Source organism: Oryctolagus cuniculus, chromosome 1 (genome assembly GCF_964237555.1).
Source record: "Oryctolagus cuniculus chromosome 1, mOryCun1.1, whole genome shotgun sequence".
Classification (NCBI taxonomy): Eukaryota; Metazoa; Chordata; class Mammalia; order Lagomorpha; family Leporidae; genus Oryctolagus; species Oryctolagus cuniculus.
Window position 1 is genome coordinate 205287045 of NC_091432.1, and position 18702 is coordinate 205305746.

The window sequence follows — 18702 nt, forward strand, 5'->3', positions numbered from 1 at the left end:
CGACCCAAACCAGAGCTCTTACAAGGTTGTCAGCATTGTAGGCAGCAGCTTAACCCACTGCACTACAATGCTGGCCCCACACATATTTTTAATGATTTACATCCATTTATCTTATTACTTTAATAAATTTTAAGCACTATATCTTAACCCATCAATTTTAAACAGCATTCCTAACTCCTTTTGCTTTCCTCTACTTCTTCATTCCTTTATTTTTTATATTTCTCAACTTCTGTCAGTTAAATCAGTATGTTGTCCAAAGTTAGGCTCAAATTGTCTTTTGTAAGTATGGTTATCTTAAATGATTCATCTAAAAGTAAATTTAAAAAATTGAAAGCCAATATAGTGTAATTATGTGAACACCAGATAGCGTGCTTAGATGTGTCGAGGAAAACATTGTCTTGTGTCATCAAACCTGGGCATTTGAAGAGAAAGTCTCCAAATACCAAAGTCACATGCATTCTCATTTCACATGTCACAAACTGCTCAAAATCATTCCACATTTTAGCTGGCTTCACATTACCAATGGTATTAATTTTCAAATATTCCACACTTGAAATTTAGATCGGTAGTTCGCAAGCTTAGCTACACATTAGAATCACCAAGGGAGCCGTGAGAAATATGACAGAGGATCTCACATCTAGAGTTTTCTGCTCTAATTGTGCTGGGGTATGTCCTGAGCATCTGGGTGCTTTGAATTTTGCTATTAGATTCTAATGAGTAGCCGAAGCTGAGGATCCTGACAATTACTGCTAGTCGCATCTAGTAGAGTGCTAGATAATGAAATATATTTCAACAGTAAGAGCAGAAAAGTGAAACCCAACACCAGCTGAAGGTTTATAGAACAGTTTATTTCTTTTTCAGTTGCAGCTGTCTCCATCAAAACCTACTCCTGCTAAAATTGTTTCATAAAACTCACTCTCGCCCCGAGCTTTGCAGGGATTTCACTAGGCAGTTGTCATTGTGGTTGGAAAGCTGATTTTGTTTGAAAGCCTATTGTTTTCTTGGCTGGATGCACTGGAGCATGGAGAGCAGGAACTGTTGTAAAAAAACTATTGTGTGAAATTTCATCAGATTCTTAATATTTGTATATATATATGCCAATAACTGATTTACTTTTTCCTCTCATGTTTAAGATTTAAAATGTGTTGTGTTTCCAGAAGTTCCTGCTTGATTTAGTCTAATTCCAGGGCCAAATGAAAGCCCTCTTGCTAAGACACCTAGAAGAGCTGAGGCCAGGCTGGTTGGAGTCAGGTCCTAGTAGGTATAGGAAGCCGTGAAGAGTGACTGGGTTGAAGCAGCCCCAGATGAGCCTGTGTGAACATACTGTCCTTTGGCTGCCTGGCAGTTGACCTAGAAAGACCAAGTGTAAAAGAGGAAACACAGTTAGAGTAAGTACAGTCTATACTTGGCCCTCTCCACCTCTCAAATGAAACCAATACACGTTCATGTATTTAGACTGCTTGTCTCCTCACACAGGTATTGCTGATATTGCTGCTAATACCATCATTTTCCTTTTATAATATGTTATCTTGTTTTACCCTAGTTTTCTGATAATTTCCTTGGCAAGACTGAGATTGTGTCAGTTAATGAGAAGTCTCTTTTTAGTACCAACAATAAAACAGTACTAGAAGTTAAAGTGGAGAAACTGTACACTAAAGCAAAAAAAAAGCATGTTTAATTTTTTTCCATTTTCTATCTATATCTGTCCATAAGAATATGTAATTGTTATGTAGATTTTATGAAAGTATCATTCTTGTTTCCTTCATAAATTTCAATTAAAGGTAAATTCAGGATTATGAATCACAATTATTCATACAATCATGAATCGCCCAATGATGGAGACATGTTCTGAGAACCACATCTTGATCTGACTATATCATCGTGCAAACATAATAGGGAAACTATACAAACTGAGATGGTGACAATGTTACTAGGTGATGTAATCTTACAGGGCCACCATCACACATGCAGTCCACAGCTGACTGAAATGCCATCAGGGTCATGTGGTGCCTGACTGTATTCAAATGCCACTCTGATACCACTTCCTCTTCTACCAGCCACAGCTGCTACTGTCTGTACTCCCCAGGACTTATTTCTACATCTTAGATCAGTGCTTCTCAAAGTGTGTTTCACAGGCCGTCAGCATCACTTAACAAATTGTTAGAAATGAAAATTCTCTGACCTCACCTCAGATGTACTGACTTAGAAACCCAGTGGCTGGGCCCAGCAACCCCCATTTTAACCAGTGCATTAAAATGGACTCACCCAGGTTTGGGAACCACTGTCCTAGACAACAAACTCAGCTTTCCTTCTGCAGAGATGGCCCTTCTGACCCGCACTTCCTAATTCCTCTAGCAGACAGGCTCCATCTCCCAACTCCATCAGCCACACAGCAGTACAGTACAGTACACAAAATAAATGTTTTGTGTGTATTGAGACAGACTTAGAATACTTGGCCTTGTGGAGTGGGAGGGGACGTGCTGGCTGCCTGTGAGATGTAAGCTCTGTTTCTCAGATAGAAGCTGACTCTTGGACAAATGCAACTGCTGTATCATTCTTTCAAAGAAATAGAGCTTTTCATTATCCAGGTAAAGCACCACCTCTAAAATCTCACCCTCTCTAGGGCCCCTGAGAAAGATTTCCCTGAGGCCCTCCTTTCCATTGGAGCCTCATCACCAGACCTCTGATGACACCCAACTCCTGGTCCAGCCTCCTTTATGATCAGGAAGCTATCATGAAAAGTTGGCGCTCGCCTGTCTTATTAATCCACTATTCTTCCACCCTGCTAGTTCCCATTCAGGTTTATCTGACTCTTCCTGTGTGCTTTAGAGAACGGTTAGGAAAATTCAGAAACTCAGCTGGGTGTACTACAAACTCACTCTCACTGCAGTTACACCTTCCTTGACACTCTACTAAAATGTCTCAGCAAAACATATGGTAAGTTTCCTAGTAGATTTCTTCAACAGCTCATCTAACCTTCCCTGCTGTCAGGATTCAGACATGTCTTGATTACCCTAAGCAGATACTGTACAGTATAATCAGTGACCAACTGCTACATGTCTTCACCACTACAGAGCTACCTCCAAACCCATTCTCTTTCTTCTTTTCTCTCTTCCCTCCTTTTGTCTCCTTCAAAGACCAACTATGCCACCCATATTTAATATTTAGTCCCATGCAATCCTGTATATGATAATTCCTCCTCTACATCTTGACTCTCTCCTCTGGATCTTTTGCCTTATTTTGAAACATGACAAGCTCTGTCCTGGTTGGCTAAACTTCACACTCCCTGAAGACACTGGCTCTGATTTGTTCACCTAGCTTTGTAGAGAGTATTAAAAAGCTAATGATTATAACTTGAAAAAACCTCTTCTTGTCTTCATTTCTCCTGGTAATCTTTCTGAATCTTTTCCTAAGAAACTTCTTGAATAGGCACTTTTATTTTCTCTCTATTGAAACCATTCTGATGAGACTCATTCATATACTCCCAAGAGCCAATCCCAGTGTGTCTTCTTGGACTTGGTTTTGAATCTCTCTGTAGTCTGTTATCGCTAGCCCCTGGAAACCTGTTTCTATTTGTTCCCAGAATGCTTGGTTCATACTATTATATAACTGCTGCTCTTCTTGGCGGATTTTCATGATCTCCCCAAAATTAACGATGTCCAAGGCTTATTAGTCCTTGTCCTTCTTCCCTCTGAAGTCTCTGTTGAAATTGTCCTTCCATCTAGTTTCATTGACTATACCACCAGTGTGGATAAATCAAAACTTTCTCTGGCTCCAAGCTTCCTACTGAGCTTTCATGCTACATTTTCAAATACCCATTCAGACCTTAGGGTCCAAAGAAAATGCAAGAAAGCCACGCCCCAAGTATCAACTTGATCAAGAGGATATGCGGTAGTAGGATCTTACCACAGCCCGCTTCATAAAGGCCTCCTGGGTTGCCTTCTTGTTTTCAGCCTTGCCACCCCAGGCAGCAAGTGCACTGGCCTGTAGGGCCCGTCCATAAGAGAAACTGAGTTTCCAGGGCTTTGGAAGAGGACAAAGGTTGATAGCATTGAGATTGAGAGTAGCATCCTCTTCACTCATGCCACCAGACAAAAAGCAGATGCCTGGAAAGAGAAAAGCATTCCACTGTATCAGTTCCAGCTTTCGTCCCCTGCTTGAGAAAGCAAACAATGAGCCTAAAAGAAATGTAACGTCTCAATCTTTTCTTTGCTTGATTTGCAGGGGACTGGAGTGGAGAAATCAGTTTGCTTTGGTGAGGCCAGTTGGGTTAAGGAAAGGAGGACATTAATAAGTAAAGAAGGCTGTGGAGTGTTGACAAAATAAATGTTTTGTGTGCATTGAGACAGACTTAGAATACTTGGCCTTGTGGAGTGGGAGGGGACGTGCTGGCTGCCTGTGAGATGTAAGCTCTGTTTCTTAGATAGAAGCTGACTCTTGGACAAACGCAATTGCTGTATCATTCTTTCAAAGAAATAGAGCTAAGACCTAGAGTTAGAGAAGAAAGAAGGCCCTACCGGGAACAGCTGCAGGGACGGTGCGATGGAGAGCTGTGACAGTGGCCATAGCCACTTGCTCTGGAGTATACTTCTTGGTGCAGGCATGTCCAGCAGTCACCATGTTGGGCTTCAGCAAGGTGCCCTCCAGGTAAACATGATGGTCATTCAGGGCCTTGTAGACAGCAGCCAGAACCTGAAGGACAGGAAGTTCAATCAGGTGAATCTCAGAGTCTTAGAGTCAACTGACCTTGAAAATATTTCTAAACTACAGAAATACAAGAGGAAGGAATTTCCATAAGTGGCTAGGCCAAAGCTCCTGGACCAGCCTCAAGACCTCATAAGGGCAATCAATGTGTTGCAAACCACTGAGCACAACCAAGCTGCCTATCTTTAACACCATTAATCTAGCCACTCTATTGCATGAAGTAGGGACATAGCTCTGCTCTCTATTTCTTCCCATCAAACTCTTGGTCGTAGTCATCTCCTGTTAAGCATGCATGTATTTAGCTAGTTGACGAAACCAAAACTGGCCTCCACCCTCCATCCCCATAGGAACTGTGTGATCATACAAACATACATTTGGGGCCGGTGCCGTGGCGTAGTGGGTAAACCTGCCACCTGCAGTGCTGGCATCCCATATGGGTGCCAGTTCAAGTCCTGGTTGCTCTACTTCCAATCCAGCTCTCTGCTATGGTCTGGGAAAGCAGTAGAAGATGGCCCAAGTCCTTGGGCCCCTGCACCCAAGTGGGAGACCTGGTGGAAGCTCCTGGCTTCAGACTGCACAGCTCCTGCCGTGATGGCCAATTAGGGAGTGAACCAGCAGATGGAAGACCTCTCTCTCTTTCTCTCTCTCTCTTTCTGCCTGTCCTTCTCTCTCTGTGTAACTCTGACTTTCAAATAAAAAAATAAATAAAAATAAAAACATACATTTTAGAGACAGATGTGCTTTCAAATCTCATTTAAGTCCACATAATTTTGCAAGCAGAAAAACTGAGGTCAGGAGACTTATGAATTTCTTGGTTTCTCATATTGTTTGAGGAGAATCACCCTCTTTCAGAAATACTGTGGCTAATTTAAAAAGTCAAATGTGAATAAAGTATTTTCTAATTAAATTTTCTTATGTGTGTGAATAAAGTATTTTCTAATTAAATTTTCTTATGTGAGCCTCATGCACTATTTTAATATTATATATTGTAAACCTAATGGAACTGAGGTCCAAAAGATAACATGACTTGTTCCAGGTATCACAGGTAGAAAAGCAAATTCTCCAAGCCAAGTCTTGGTGCTGAAACTCTCGTGCTTCTTCCATAAGGAGCATACCAGGTGCCAAAATAAGTGAAAGATTTATAAGCACCCTTTGGCTTCTCAGTGCTACCTTATGATTCTAAACTAAAGGCTATTTGAAATATAATAGCTGTTATATGTTAAGTAACAGCTGTTACAACAAAACAAGATTTGTTTTTTTCCAAATAGAATTGGAACTTTTAAATTTAACTTACCTTCTCAGTGACATACTGGCAGTGTTCCAGATCATGGTCTCCATCAGGAATTACCTCCGGTTCAACAATAGGTACCAACCCATTCTAAAGAGAAAAAGGGGGGAGGGAGGAGTAAGAGTGAAGCTGTATCCTTTCCAAAGCGGTAATCCTTTCCGAAGATGAGATTCAACAGTTGTGATTGATATTAAAGTGAAACCCTCATGGAGAAAGAGTATGTAAATGATTTAGAGCTGTTGAAAAGAAATTGATGGCATCTCTAGTGAACGTCTGTGGTTTAGCCAGAAGATAACAGTGTTATTTTTTTTTTAAATGTTTTTATCGGAATGCAGTAAAAGACTAAATAGAAACCCTCTTCTAGAGACAACTGTAGCCACCCCAGAATCTAGCTGCTATCCTTTTAGGGCACTCAAGCTTAAGTCACTAAGAAAGATGCCTGTAGTATAAGTTAATTAAGGAATTCAAGCAGTGTTTATAGTTTTAACTGGGAATTTCCAGATGCCTACAATTTCAGTCACCCCAGCATTGTACCCACCAAAGCAAATCACATTTCAACATTTGCAGATGTGAAACTTTGGCATCAAGTCATCATCTTCCAAGAAAGTATGTGAATTGGGACAAGATCAGAGATATCACCCTCTAGCTAACAGCCTAAGAGGGTCATAGAGGCTATGTAGTATAGACAAGCAAGTGCCTGGCCTCATCAGCCTTGTCGTTTTTAAGACTTGGCTTATAAAGCTTTGTCAGAGGGCAGCAGCTAATTGCAGTGATCTTTGAATTTACTTCTTAATGGGAGATCCCTACTGGCTTTGTGGGACCAAACAAATCTTCCTTACCATACTTGAATACAGCAAAAGTCGTCAAAAATGCCACCAGCATATACTGGTGAGGGGGAGAGGAACACTCATATAAAAATTGGCTTTGAAGAAAAATCTAGTCTACTGGTTTTTAGCCCAAAGGGAAGGCAAAGCACCTGCTGACAGATGCTGGCGTAGCGGGCCAGGGTGTTGGCATTTTCCTGGATAGCAAGACTGGATGGACACTGGTCAGCAATCCTCAGGACAGCACGCCACTTCCCAAAGTCAACACCATCTTTCTTGTACTGAGCACAGCGCTCCGAGAGCCCATCAAGCCCTGCAAATCACAAAAGAGAGAAAGGCTTCTTTGTACCACTGCACCTGACTTTACAATGAGGTCTCTGATAAACTGAAGTTCCACCTTGTCCTAGCTTTCATTGCACAAACCTTGAGAACTGAAAAATGCCCAAGCAAATAAGCACTAATCACAATGCTGGCCAAAAGACCTAGATTTAAAAAACATGGTTTTGATGTACATTGTGAGTACTCCTTAAGTAAAACAGGAGGAGCTGATGGTTAAAATGATACTCATTTTATAGATGTGAAACCTGAGGCTCTGAAGTGTTTATTTGATTTTACCAAATTTGAACAGCTGAAGAGTGACAAAGCTAGATTCAAATTCTGTTTCTAACCCAAAGCTGTGGTCAGTACCTGTCTGCTTAGTCAGTGACATACCTTGCAAAATTGTTTAAGTTGCATATGATGGAACTAGGATTCAAACCAAGGTCTCTGATCCTAAAGTGTAGATCCTTTCCTGTCTACTATAGCTGGGTTTTTCTCTAAAATTGATAGTTTCAGGCACAGAGTATCTTCTCTGTGCAAGGTATTATGGTAAGCACTCTATGTCTAATATGAGGGATCTTCAAAAAGTTCATGGGAAATGTTATTATGAAAAAACTTCATGACTTTCAAACTTTTTTGGGCCAAAATATAAGCAAAATTTTTAACTGTTTTCCCTGAACTTTATAAAGAACTCTCACATCTTTGGCATGATTCATATCAGAGGGAAATATCCTTACCTTGAATGGTGGTTTCTTTGTTTGTTCCTGCAAGAGGAGCACCTCCTTGGTCTAACTGTGGATACAAATAATTAACAAGTAATTAGCAAGTGTCAGATGCCAGTACAACACAAGCAGATTTCCTGATGCTTGCTAAGAATTCTCATCTTTCACAAACCAAGAAGTTGAACTAGAGAGATGTACTAATTGTTGAGAGGTCACAGTTCAGTCCATAGCAGAAAGGAAGTTAGCGGGAAGGAACAGTGTGAGAGAGAGTGTCAATCCTGACATGTACTGGGCTCTTGTACATATCAGCATTGTGTTAGCACAGTTGCGAAGAGAATAAGGATGAAGACTCTACAGCAGAGCAAGGTCATGAGCCCCAGTGATGGACTGCATTCAAATTAGATCTAACTTTGCTCTGATGTGTGGCAAGTTATGCCACTCCCACTAACTACTCCTAGAGATTTTGAGAAGGATATTGATTTTCACTCTTGAGCAGTCTTGGAAGACAACTTAAAAAAGTAAGTGCTTTAATAATAATAGTGACTATTATCAACAATTATTGTATGATAGAAACTTTTAAAAAATTCATTTCATCTTATTTTAAGCAATGAGGAAATTTAAGATGAAGAGAGACGAAGAGCCTTAGGGAAACATTAGTTGAAGTAGAAGTCATTGGAAGAAAAGTCTAGAAGAGGATGTGGTTCTCAGTGGGAAGATGAAGGTGGAAGAGTGAGAAATTAGATGATGAAAATGTCCAGAGTGTTGTCCCTGCCCTAGCCAGTGCACTTGGAGTTGGCCCAAGCCGAGGCACAGGTGAGGTGCTGATGAAGTGTTCACCTTGATTCCCACAACAATGCCCTTTTCCTTGAGGATGTTTCTGAACAGCTTCCCTTGGCTGTCCTTTTGGTAGAGGGTCTCATGGAAAAGGATCACACCCCCAATGCTCTGATTGATGGAATTGTCCACAGTGAAGAGGATTTCTCGGAACTGTCGGCGGTTCTCCTCAGTGTTTTCCACCTTGATCCTCTGCAGGCGGTTTCCCATTGTTCCTAAGGTGGATGGGCCAAAAACAGCATCAGGAGTAAGCCAGGGATTCCCTATCACCCTTCATTACACCATCTCAGCAATCCTCATCAGGATGGAAAACAAAGCTCTTTTTTTTTTTTTTAATTCAAATCTTCCTAATTCCTGCCTCATTTTTTGTCTCTCAGGGAGAAGAAGGAAGGCCTTAGTTGCTGTCAAGGATGCTGATTAGGTGGTATATGGGCTGGGTATGCATTACTCAAGGAAGAAACCACCATGGGGTTCTCTGGCCCTGATCCTCACTTTCACTTATCATACATATAGTAGAAGGAGGAAAAGGGCATGCTTGTGACTTTTCTGGCTTGCGTCATTTTATGAAAGACTGGGGAAGCCTGCCATAGCTCTCCCTGTGCCACCCAGGATTTTCTTAGCCATAAATCCTGCACTATTCTAATTGCAGATATTCCTCACCCTTCCTAATTTGGCTGACTTTACACTGACTTCCTATGAGCAGCAGAGGCATATATGACGTCACCCTGCTCAATGAGTTCCTAGCTTTGCTATAGGTTGCATCCAAAAGACTTCTGGCAAGCAACCTTAAAATGGAAGGTCTCTTCCATTGGTTGGCAGGAATCTGCCCCCTGGAACTACAGGACTGGAAAGGCCTAGGCTTGCTCAGTCTTCTACTCCCATTCAGGGAGGCAGGATAATATAACTGCTTTTGTTAAGTGAAGAAAGAAAGAGTGTGCTATTGTACAATGTGACTATTTTTCACACTCACCTACAGATTCATCTGCAGCCAGGATGCCCTTTCCATTGGCAACAATGCGCTGGGCAATATCCGAGAGCTCCTTCTTCTGTTCTGGGGTGAGGGCTGGAAATCGGTGGGCCATGGTGACAGGTCTGGAAGAGAGCACAGGAGAGTAAGCACAGAACCATAGGTGGTTCAGATAGGTTCATGACCAAGAAAGTTGGGATGGGCAGACATATCAAGCAGGCTCCTTGAATACTTTCAGCTCATTTCACAAATAAATCATTAAGATTTCTTTCTTTTTTCTGCCCTCATTTAAGTAGTTACAATTAGCCAGAATGAGATATCAAATGTTCACGGTAATCCTAAATAGAATCCTTTCCCAGAGAACTTTGGGATAACTGATCCTGAGATGGAACCAATGGATTAGTGACTCATTGAAACCTGACAAATAGAGGGAACTGCAGTAATGCACTATCTCTAGTCTGTCAATTCTGGAGCCATTGGGTGCCCTGGGCAAGATAATGAAACTTGGGACTTTTGCAGTTACTCTCAACATTGATGTTATCCTCTAGTCCCAGAAGATTATTCTTCAGGCAACAAGCTTGAGAGGAGAAATCTATACTTAGCTTGAAATTATCTCCCTTTGACTTCAGGGCATAGAGGGTGGAGTACGGGCCAGTGTTGTGGCTTAGCAGGTAAAGCCACTTCCTTCTATGTGGCATCTCATATGGGTGCTGATTCAAGACCCAACTGCTCCACTTCCAATCCAGCTCCCTGCTAATGTGTTTGGGAAAGCAGTAGAAGATGACCCAGGTGCTTGGGCCTCTGCAATCACATGAGAGACCCTGAAGAAGCTCCTGGCTCCTGGCTTCAGCCTTGCACATCCCCAGCCATTGTGGCCACTTGGGGAGTAAACCAGCGGACGGCAAGATCTCTCTCTCTCTCTCTCTCTCTCTCTCTGCTTCTGCCCCCTCCTCTCTGTAACTCTGCCTTTCAAATAAATAAATCTTTAAAAAAAGATTGAGTGTGAAATTTCATCTCCTTTTTAATATGTAGTCATCTATAAGACCACTCGGAGAAGACCAGGGAGGATTTTTCTTAAGTGCCTCTGGACTGGGGATTCTTGTGATCTCAGAGGATGCTGAAATCATATGACAATCCCAGCTCTAGTACTTCTTAATTTTGATGTTTTAGCAAGGAGAGACTGGCCCCAAGACCTCCACAGCAGTGGTGCTTTGAGGGGATCATTGCTGATAGGCTGCAACTTTGGATAAGTCTTGAAAATGTAGGCTCACAGGGCTCTCACTTTGGTGTTGGAGATGCTTTTATATAGATTGGGCTATCAAAGAAAAAAAGGTAGCATAGATTATCTTAAGCAGCTTCCTATGTAGGCTCCTTTTCCCAACATACTTCACACAGGATGGATGCCTCATGCCTAAGGATGAATTTCTGGAAGCCCAGGGATACCTCAACTCTCATTTGATGCACTCAGCAATGAGGCACACTTGCCAAATATGATCTTCATTAACTAATGAGTCAACCAAGAATTAGAGAAATTAACTGACTTGCCCAAAGTACAATCTGGGTTGAGGCAGAATTCCCCAGTCTATTCTCTCAAGAAAAATTCTTTTTTTTTTTTTTTTTTTTTTTTAGTATTTTATGCATCCCTTCCGGGCAGGACTCAGTCCCCTGTCCCTTAATATAAAGAATGAATGGCTACTGAACTAATTCATGAGAAAGTGTAACTAATGACCTCATTGCCATTCTCCACTTCAACAGAGGTTCTTGTCTTAACTTCAGAAGAATGGAACCCTATTGGGCTACTAGGACAAACTAATGAACGACAATTTCTAGAGAAGATGGTTTTCCAAGGTCCCATCACTTCCCAGCCAGTGGCACATTGTGTGTGCCCTGTTTATATATTAGCCCTTAACAATTGTAGTCAGGGAATTTTAGCTTTGGACCTGGCCTCTAGATCTTCACACTAACAAAAGCTATCTTGGGGGTGGTGACCTTTAGACTAAGATGCAAATTTTCTGCCTCAGATTATACATTTGCATCCAACAGTCGACAATTACTAGAAGATAAACATCTTTCTCTAATGAAACAAATAGAAAAAATAGTCTAATAATAACAACAAACAATCACTTAATGCCAAGCACTCTGCTAATTGCTTTACATGTACCACAACATTTTTTTCCTCCTACAATAATACCAGGAGGCATTTGAGTGCCATTCCCCTCCCATTTAACAGATTAGGAAAGAATACTAGAGAGTTTACATTATTTGCCCAAGGACAATTTGGGCAAAACCCAAAGTTGGGTTAAGGGGTAGTACTCCTCTCCATTCAAAGGGGCAGTAAGCTTGTTGAAGGAAATCACTTTTGGATGATATCTAGTGTCCCTAAAGACACCCCCCAGAGTACTCTGGATTTTGCATCACTGCACTGCTGACATTACCAATTCACAGACACCTGAAATATTAACAAAGATACTTGCTGCCTGTAGATCAGACAGACCTGGGCCCCAGAACCCTGAGCTAGAACCTTGAGCAAGTCTACTAACTTCTTTGAGCCCTAGGCTTACTATTAATTAAATGGTGATAATATGAAGGTATTTTGAAATGTTTCATAGAATACAGAATTAAAAGATGTTTGCTGAAGCAAAAGATTTTGAAATGAATACATAAAAGGAGTTTTCAAAAAGCCAAGGAAAATGAATATCATAAAAAATTATGCAGGATTTCAAATTTTTTGTACCCAAATAAGCTGATCTTTTAATTACACTTTCCCACAAACTTTTTGAAGTTCCTTGCTATCTACTCTGGTTTTCTTGTGGCCAATGTGACTCAAATGCACTCTGTGAGCACTGTGCTCCTTGTAACTACTCAAAATTTATTTGTTGAACAGCATGATAACCATGAAGATACTTTATAAGATATTAAGAAAATGCAAGATATTATTGTTTCTGTCTTTTTTAATTAAATAAAAATAATCACATAAGGGATCTCCATGTTTCTACTCACTACCAAGTTATTTTCTTAAGTCTGGGTGTGCTGACTTAATCAGAATAACAGAAAAGTCAAATCAAACTAATGGTGTTTACAGGAAGTTAAACTTCTACAGAGGGACTAAAGGTCTGTACTACATCAGCACAAATGTTGTCCTTCTGTTAATCATAAAACATGGTCACAGGCCAACGTTCACTGCTGGGATACAAGAGCTTCGAATGGGTAATGATAAAGAATGATTGCTTTGCCCTAACACTCCACTCACTGAAGGCTTGAATCAACTATTTTTTTAAAAGTATGATGGGTAGTTGTTCACATTATATTTTTGAGCGAGAGAAAAAAGAAAATTACAGAGAAATATGCAATATTTAATATCCACTTTTTTAAAATTAAAAAAGTAGTGTACATACGTACTGCTTATGGCTCTCTATAAGCAAAGGGTAGCTGTTCTTGGTTACTTCTGGAGAATGGGATACAGGTGAGAAACTCACATTTCATTTTATACATTATTGTAATGTTTGATTTCTTAATGAATAAACATATGCATGCAAATCTAGAAGTTAACAATAGAAAACAGAGCCACAAGGGGTCCTCAGGTGGATATGTGCCAACTCAACCACTTTAGGGATGAGGAAATTGAGCTTCCAGGAGACTATGTCTTATGTTTCTTCTAAGTTGTTATGTTCTAGGATTGCAAGTCACATCTGACTGATTTAGAATCGTATTTCTACTTCTTCAGCAAAATAACATTTGGAACGCAATATGGTTCTTTCTGCCTTCCTTGAAGAGGCGAAAAAATATCCAGTAATTTATAAAATGTGGATATTTAAGCTCTGGAGAAATAGAAGGCAGCAGTGGGTCCATTTGTTTCGCCATACACAAGGCAGATGGATTTTCAAGAACAGTAGGACAGGGTGTATTCATTGGTAGCCTGTGATTGCCATGCACTTTATGCAGCAATGCACTGCTTCTATGGATGCATGCAACAGTGACAAGTGCATTGAAATGATTTAGGGAAGACACAGGGAAGTCTGACTCCTTGTGCTTTTGAGTACATGTAGAGTACCCCAGAAAGAAACTTGAGTGTTGCTCTTCCCTCTAAACTGGCACCTAAGACAAAGGAACTCGGGTTTCCAGCTACTACATCCCTTTCCCTGCTCTACACCTTGACTCTAACTTGGACCTTGGTGTCTCCCAGATTTGCTTTGGCCAAAGTCAGGAATTCCTTGGCAGCAGAGCCCAAGCCCTTGTTGTATCCAGGGTAGCTTAATGGAGTTCTAGGAAACTATTTAAAGAGAAGTTTATGTTAAAAGAAGACAACATATCTTTACAATATGCCAATTTTCCAGATAGTAAGAAATGTACCACAGTAAATCAACAGCTGTTGATTCCTGATGTCTTAAGCTATCTAGTTTTCCCAGTATCTACTGTAACAAGTGTTACAGAAGGCATGAAACAAGTGGCATGTTTGAAACTCATACTCAAATGGTGACTCCGCTCTGTGAAGCTTCCTATCCTGTTCCTTTTCCTCCTTTGAGCCATGGGTGAAGGCCAGGGGCAAAACACTACAAGGATTCATTTATGTAACAAAGCAACTTCAGTGCTTGTACCAGCAGGTGTGGGACAAGAATGCAGAAAACAGCATGAAGCAAAAGATATGTAAATAAACAATTGAAATTAGTTGTTATGAGAAGAGAAAGCAGGGGTACAGCAGTTAAGATGCCACTTGGCATGCCTCTGCATCCCATTTCTGAATGCCTGGGTTTGAGTGCCAGCTCTACTCTCCTTCCAGCTTCCTGGAAGAAAGCAGGTGATGGCTCAAATACTTGGATTTCTGCCACCCATGCAGGAAATCCTGATTGAGTTCCGGGTTCCTGGCTTTACTGTAGTCCAGCCCTGGCTGATGTTGTGGACATTGGCTGAGTGAACCACTGAACAGATCATCTGTTTCTGTCTCTCTGCCTCTCAAACAAGTAAAAATAAATAACTTTTTTTTTAAAAAAAGAGAAAGTAGAAATTAATAGGGATCTCATTGGATCAGAACCTAACCAAATAGGTATGTTCTGTTGTTTGTCCAGACCAGACACTTAAGTGTACCTCATGCAGTTAACAGAGGTAAGTGGTAATCAATCTCAAGCATTTCGCAACCACTCAAAAAGCCAGGAAAGCAGCAAAGGAGCATTTACACTTAAAAAAAAATCCATTTCAACAGATTCAGCAAGTTTTCGGCCATCGACAATTTTTTTTTCCTGAAAACAAAAGCAAAGAGACCTCTCCCTCTACAGGCTTAGTGCTGTCACTAACCCCTTGTTCACTGGTGCAGTCCAGGTATTCAAAGGAAGTTCTTTACTTACAGTTATGGAGAGGAGAGTCCTCGTAGATATCAGAAACTTGGCGTGAGGCAGCTGCTGCCAAATGCAACAGGTCTTTGGAAACACACAGGTTTTATAGAGATCTCATTTAAGATTTTTTTTTTAAACTTTTGCCCTCCCCTTCCTACCTTGGCCAGATAGGGAGGTGTCTATTTGATACCTCTGATTGGCTCATAAGCAACCAATCCTTACAATCCTTACACACCCTCCTTATGCTCCTACAATGTTAAGCTACAAGGGCTGTCTTTAGACTATGTGGTTCCTAATCCAGACGCTATGTTGTACAGGTAAGGAAACTGAAGCATAGTGGATTAGGAGAATCCCCTAACTCATGCAGCTGGTGAGTAGCTGAGCTCTGCAGTCCATGAAGTGAGACTGGGAAGAATGTTAGCTTAGCTCTGGCATTTACAAAGCATGTGGCTTTGGCCAGCCAAAGGGCTTTTTTTTTTTTTTTTTTTTTTTTTTAGAAAAAAAAATACACTGAGCCTTAATTTTCACATCAGTAAAATGGGATCTCATTTTCACAGGAACATTAAATGAGTTTGTGAAGTGCCTGTATACAATAGGATGAAAGGATGGCTATTTCCAATTTAGGCCAATGGTGCTGTGTCCTCATTATTTTTAATGTTTAGTTAGTAGCTAGTTCCAACTATTTATTGTATCATTTATAGTTAAATTTAAATGATCTTTCTGTGAAACCAATTGATTCTGAATCCTTGAATTTTGTTCATGTGGATTTCACCTGGATGAAAAACAAAATTCAAACATTCTATTTAAAAATCATTCTGGGGGTTGGCGTTGTGGAACAGCAGGTTGGGCCACTGCCTGTGACACCGTTTTCCTTTTTGGGTGCCAGTTAGTCCTGGCTATTCCATTTCTAATCCAGCTCCCTGATAATGTGCCTGGGAAAGCAGCAGAGGATAGCCCAAGTGCTTGGACCCCTGCACCAACGTGGGAGACAGATGGAGTTCTAGGTTCCAGACTTCGGCCCAGACCCAGCTGTTGCGGCTGTTTTGGAAGTGAGTAGCAGATGAAAAATATCTTCCACTCCCCCCCCACTCCCAGCCCTGCCCTTCAAATAAAGAAATAAGTAAGTAAGTAGTAAATAAATAATTTTTTTTAAAAAATGCTTCTCTCCCCCATCCTTCCCAGTCTCCAAAAATTAAAATGAGCTCCTTGATGTATCTAATGCCAGAAACCACTGTCTTTCACATTATTGTCATTCTCTCTCAACCTTTTTAAGTTTGTCTCCAAAGTTGGTAAAAACTGAAATTAAACTCAGAGTAATAGATCTACACCTTTAGCATCCCCAAATACGGCACTGTCTGGGTATAAGTTTATTCTACAGACTTCGTCCTGCGCAATAAATCACAATCTAATTCAAGCGAGGGTAAATAAAAATATTAAATACTTCCTGAGGCAAATAATGAATAACACAAATAAAAGGAGGATATCTGAAAATAAAGGGAAGACCTGATTACAGGGAAGTATAAATTCTCAAGAACGTGTTCTTTTGGAAAACTGATTAAATGGAAAACAAAAGCTCTTGAGGGTACAAGGTGTAACACTGGAATTTATAAGTGAAAAAGTGAAATGTCAATAAAAATCAAAAAGCAAGAAGCTGGAAAGTGGGTTGTCTTAGCAAAGTTTAGGCTTACCATTTCTAAAGCAGGAAACATTAGCCACTGAATGTGACTACTGAAGGAAATTTAAGTGCTTAAAACACAAATTGAGGCTCATTTGGCTCAATCAAGACCTGCCCTAATGACAGCAGAACACTGGACCAGGTAAAGGTCCCATCAGCCCCTTCGAGTCCATCTGCACCTAATGCACACTTTCCAGTTCCCCCATTTCCACTTGGTACTCATAAAGCACCTGGTTCTTGATTCATTGATGTTTGAATATATATGATTTTCTTAAAAGAGAATAGAGAAAGAGAAAATGGAAGGTGAAGAAAGAATATAGCATGGATGTAATGACATTTGCTGGGATCAGGTAGAAGTGGTGGTTGGAACCACGATTAAAACATTCCTACCTACCCTACCTACTGTAATCAATACACAATTCTTCTTAAGTGCGGAAACTTAACTGAAAAGTGATCACTGTTAAATATAAGAGTGGGAATAAGAGAGGGAAGAGATGTGCAATTCGGGACATGCTCAAGCTGACTTACCTCAAACGGTAGAGTTAGAAACATACCAGGGGATTCCAATTCAATCCCATCAAGGTGGCATGTACCAATGCCATCTCACTAGTCCCAGTGAACAATTTCTGTTCACAATTGATCATAATGATAGGACTAAGAACCAAAGGAATCACACAAACAAGACTAGTATCTGCAAACACTAGCTGATAGAATCAAAAAGGGAGAGAATGATCCAACATGGGAAGTGAGATACACAGCAGACCCATAGAATGGCAGATGTCCTAAACAGCACTCTGGCCTCAGAATCAGCCCTTAAGGCATGCGGATCTGGCTGAAAAGCCCATAAGAGTATTTTAGGCATGGAAAGCCAAGACACTCTGGGGGGGAAAAAAAAACCTAAATGAAAGATCTTCTTGAGTGAGATCCCAGTGGCAAGAACAGGTCATCAAAGAAGGAGGTACCTTTCTCTGAAGGGAGGAGAGAACTTCCACTTTGACCATGGCCTTGTCTAAATATGATCAGAGTCAGTGAACTCAGGGGGCTTCCATAGCCTTGGCAGCTCATGACAAGAGCCTAGGGTGATTACTGATGCCATAAACAAGAGTGTCAATTTGTTAAGTCAACAACAGCAGTCACTGTGCACTTACTCCTCATGTAGGATCTTTGTCCTCAGTGTGCTGTACATTGAGATTTCATGCTATAACTAGTACTCAAACAGTATTTTTCACTTTATGTTTCTGTATGGGAGCAAACTGTTGAAATCTTTACTTAAGGTATGCTAAACTGATCTTCTGTATATAAAGAGAAATGAAAATGAATCTTGATGTGAATGGAAGGGGAGAGGGAGTGGGAAAGGGGAGGGTTGCGGGTGGGAGAGACGTTATGGGGGGGGGAAGCTATTGTAATCCATAAGCTGTACTTTGTAAATTTATATTCATTAAATAAAATTTAAAAAAAAAACATTCCACCTAGTGGGAGATGTTACTAGTACATTAAAATAATGATATTCTTATTATGGCAGTAATAGTAACAATCATAATATCTATCTCTTTTTGTGAGGCTCTCTGATGCATTTGGTTCTTTTTACACATGATCTCTAATCTCAGCACTTCTCTGAGGAAAGCTTTATTCCACCTATTTTATACATAAGAAACTGTGGTTCAGAGAGGGAAGCTAATTGTCTAGAATAACAGGACAGAACCATGTGGAGTCCATCTCACTTCCAGTCAGAGGTCAAAAGCAGAGCTGCTTACATTTTGTTGAGCACAGAGTGCTTAGATTAGCTTTTTTCCTATCCAACTCTCAGCAGTTTATAACCTTGGACATTAAACCTGCATTAATCAGGGAGAAATGACTTGCGTCGGCAAACCTAAATATCTCTGGTCTTGCCCAGCATTGTTTCACGTGAACAGCAGCCTGGCCAGGCATGTCAGAGGAGTATGAGTAGACCCACCCAAAGCGGTACTGCCCGCTGCTGCTCCTGTGGCTTCGGCATTTGAACACCGCTGTGACTTGATGTGCGACTCAAAACACAAAGTTCAG

The 18702-nt window shown here is 40.7% G+C and overlaps 1 protein-coding gene across 3 annotated transcripts in view; it reads right to left on the bottom strand.

Annotated features, from left to right (window-relative positions):
* Positions 1 to 827: 827 nt before the first annotated feature.
* ALDOB (aldolase, fructose-bisphosphate B) overlaps positions 828 to 18702 on the bottom strand; it is an 88048-nt gene continuing 70173 nt past the window's right edge. For 2 of the 3 annotated variants that reach the window (XM_070077580.1, XM_070077524.1), the window contains 8 exons: positions 9661 to 9782; positions 8694 to 8905; positions 7872 to 7926; positions 6969 to 7129; positions 5999 to 6082; positions 4518 to 4692; positions 3907 to 4106; positions 828 to 1350 (listed from right to left, as the gene is read on the bottom strand). In XM_070077580.1, coding sequence (XP_069933681.1) covers positions 1255 to 1350; positions 3907 to 4106; positions 4518 to 4692; positions 5999 to 6082; positions 6969 to 7129; positions 7872 to 7926; positions 8694 to 8905; positions 9661 to 9772 — 1095 coding nt within the window. In that variant the 5' untranslated portion in view covers positions 9773 to 9782 and the 3' untranslated portion in view covers positions 828 to 1254. 3 annotated transcript variants of the gene reach the window in all.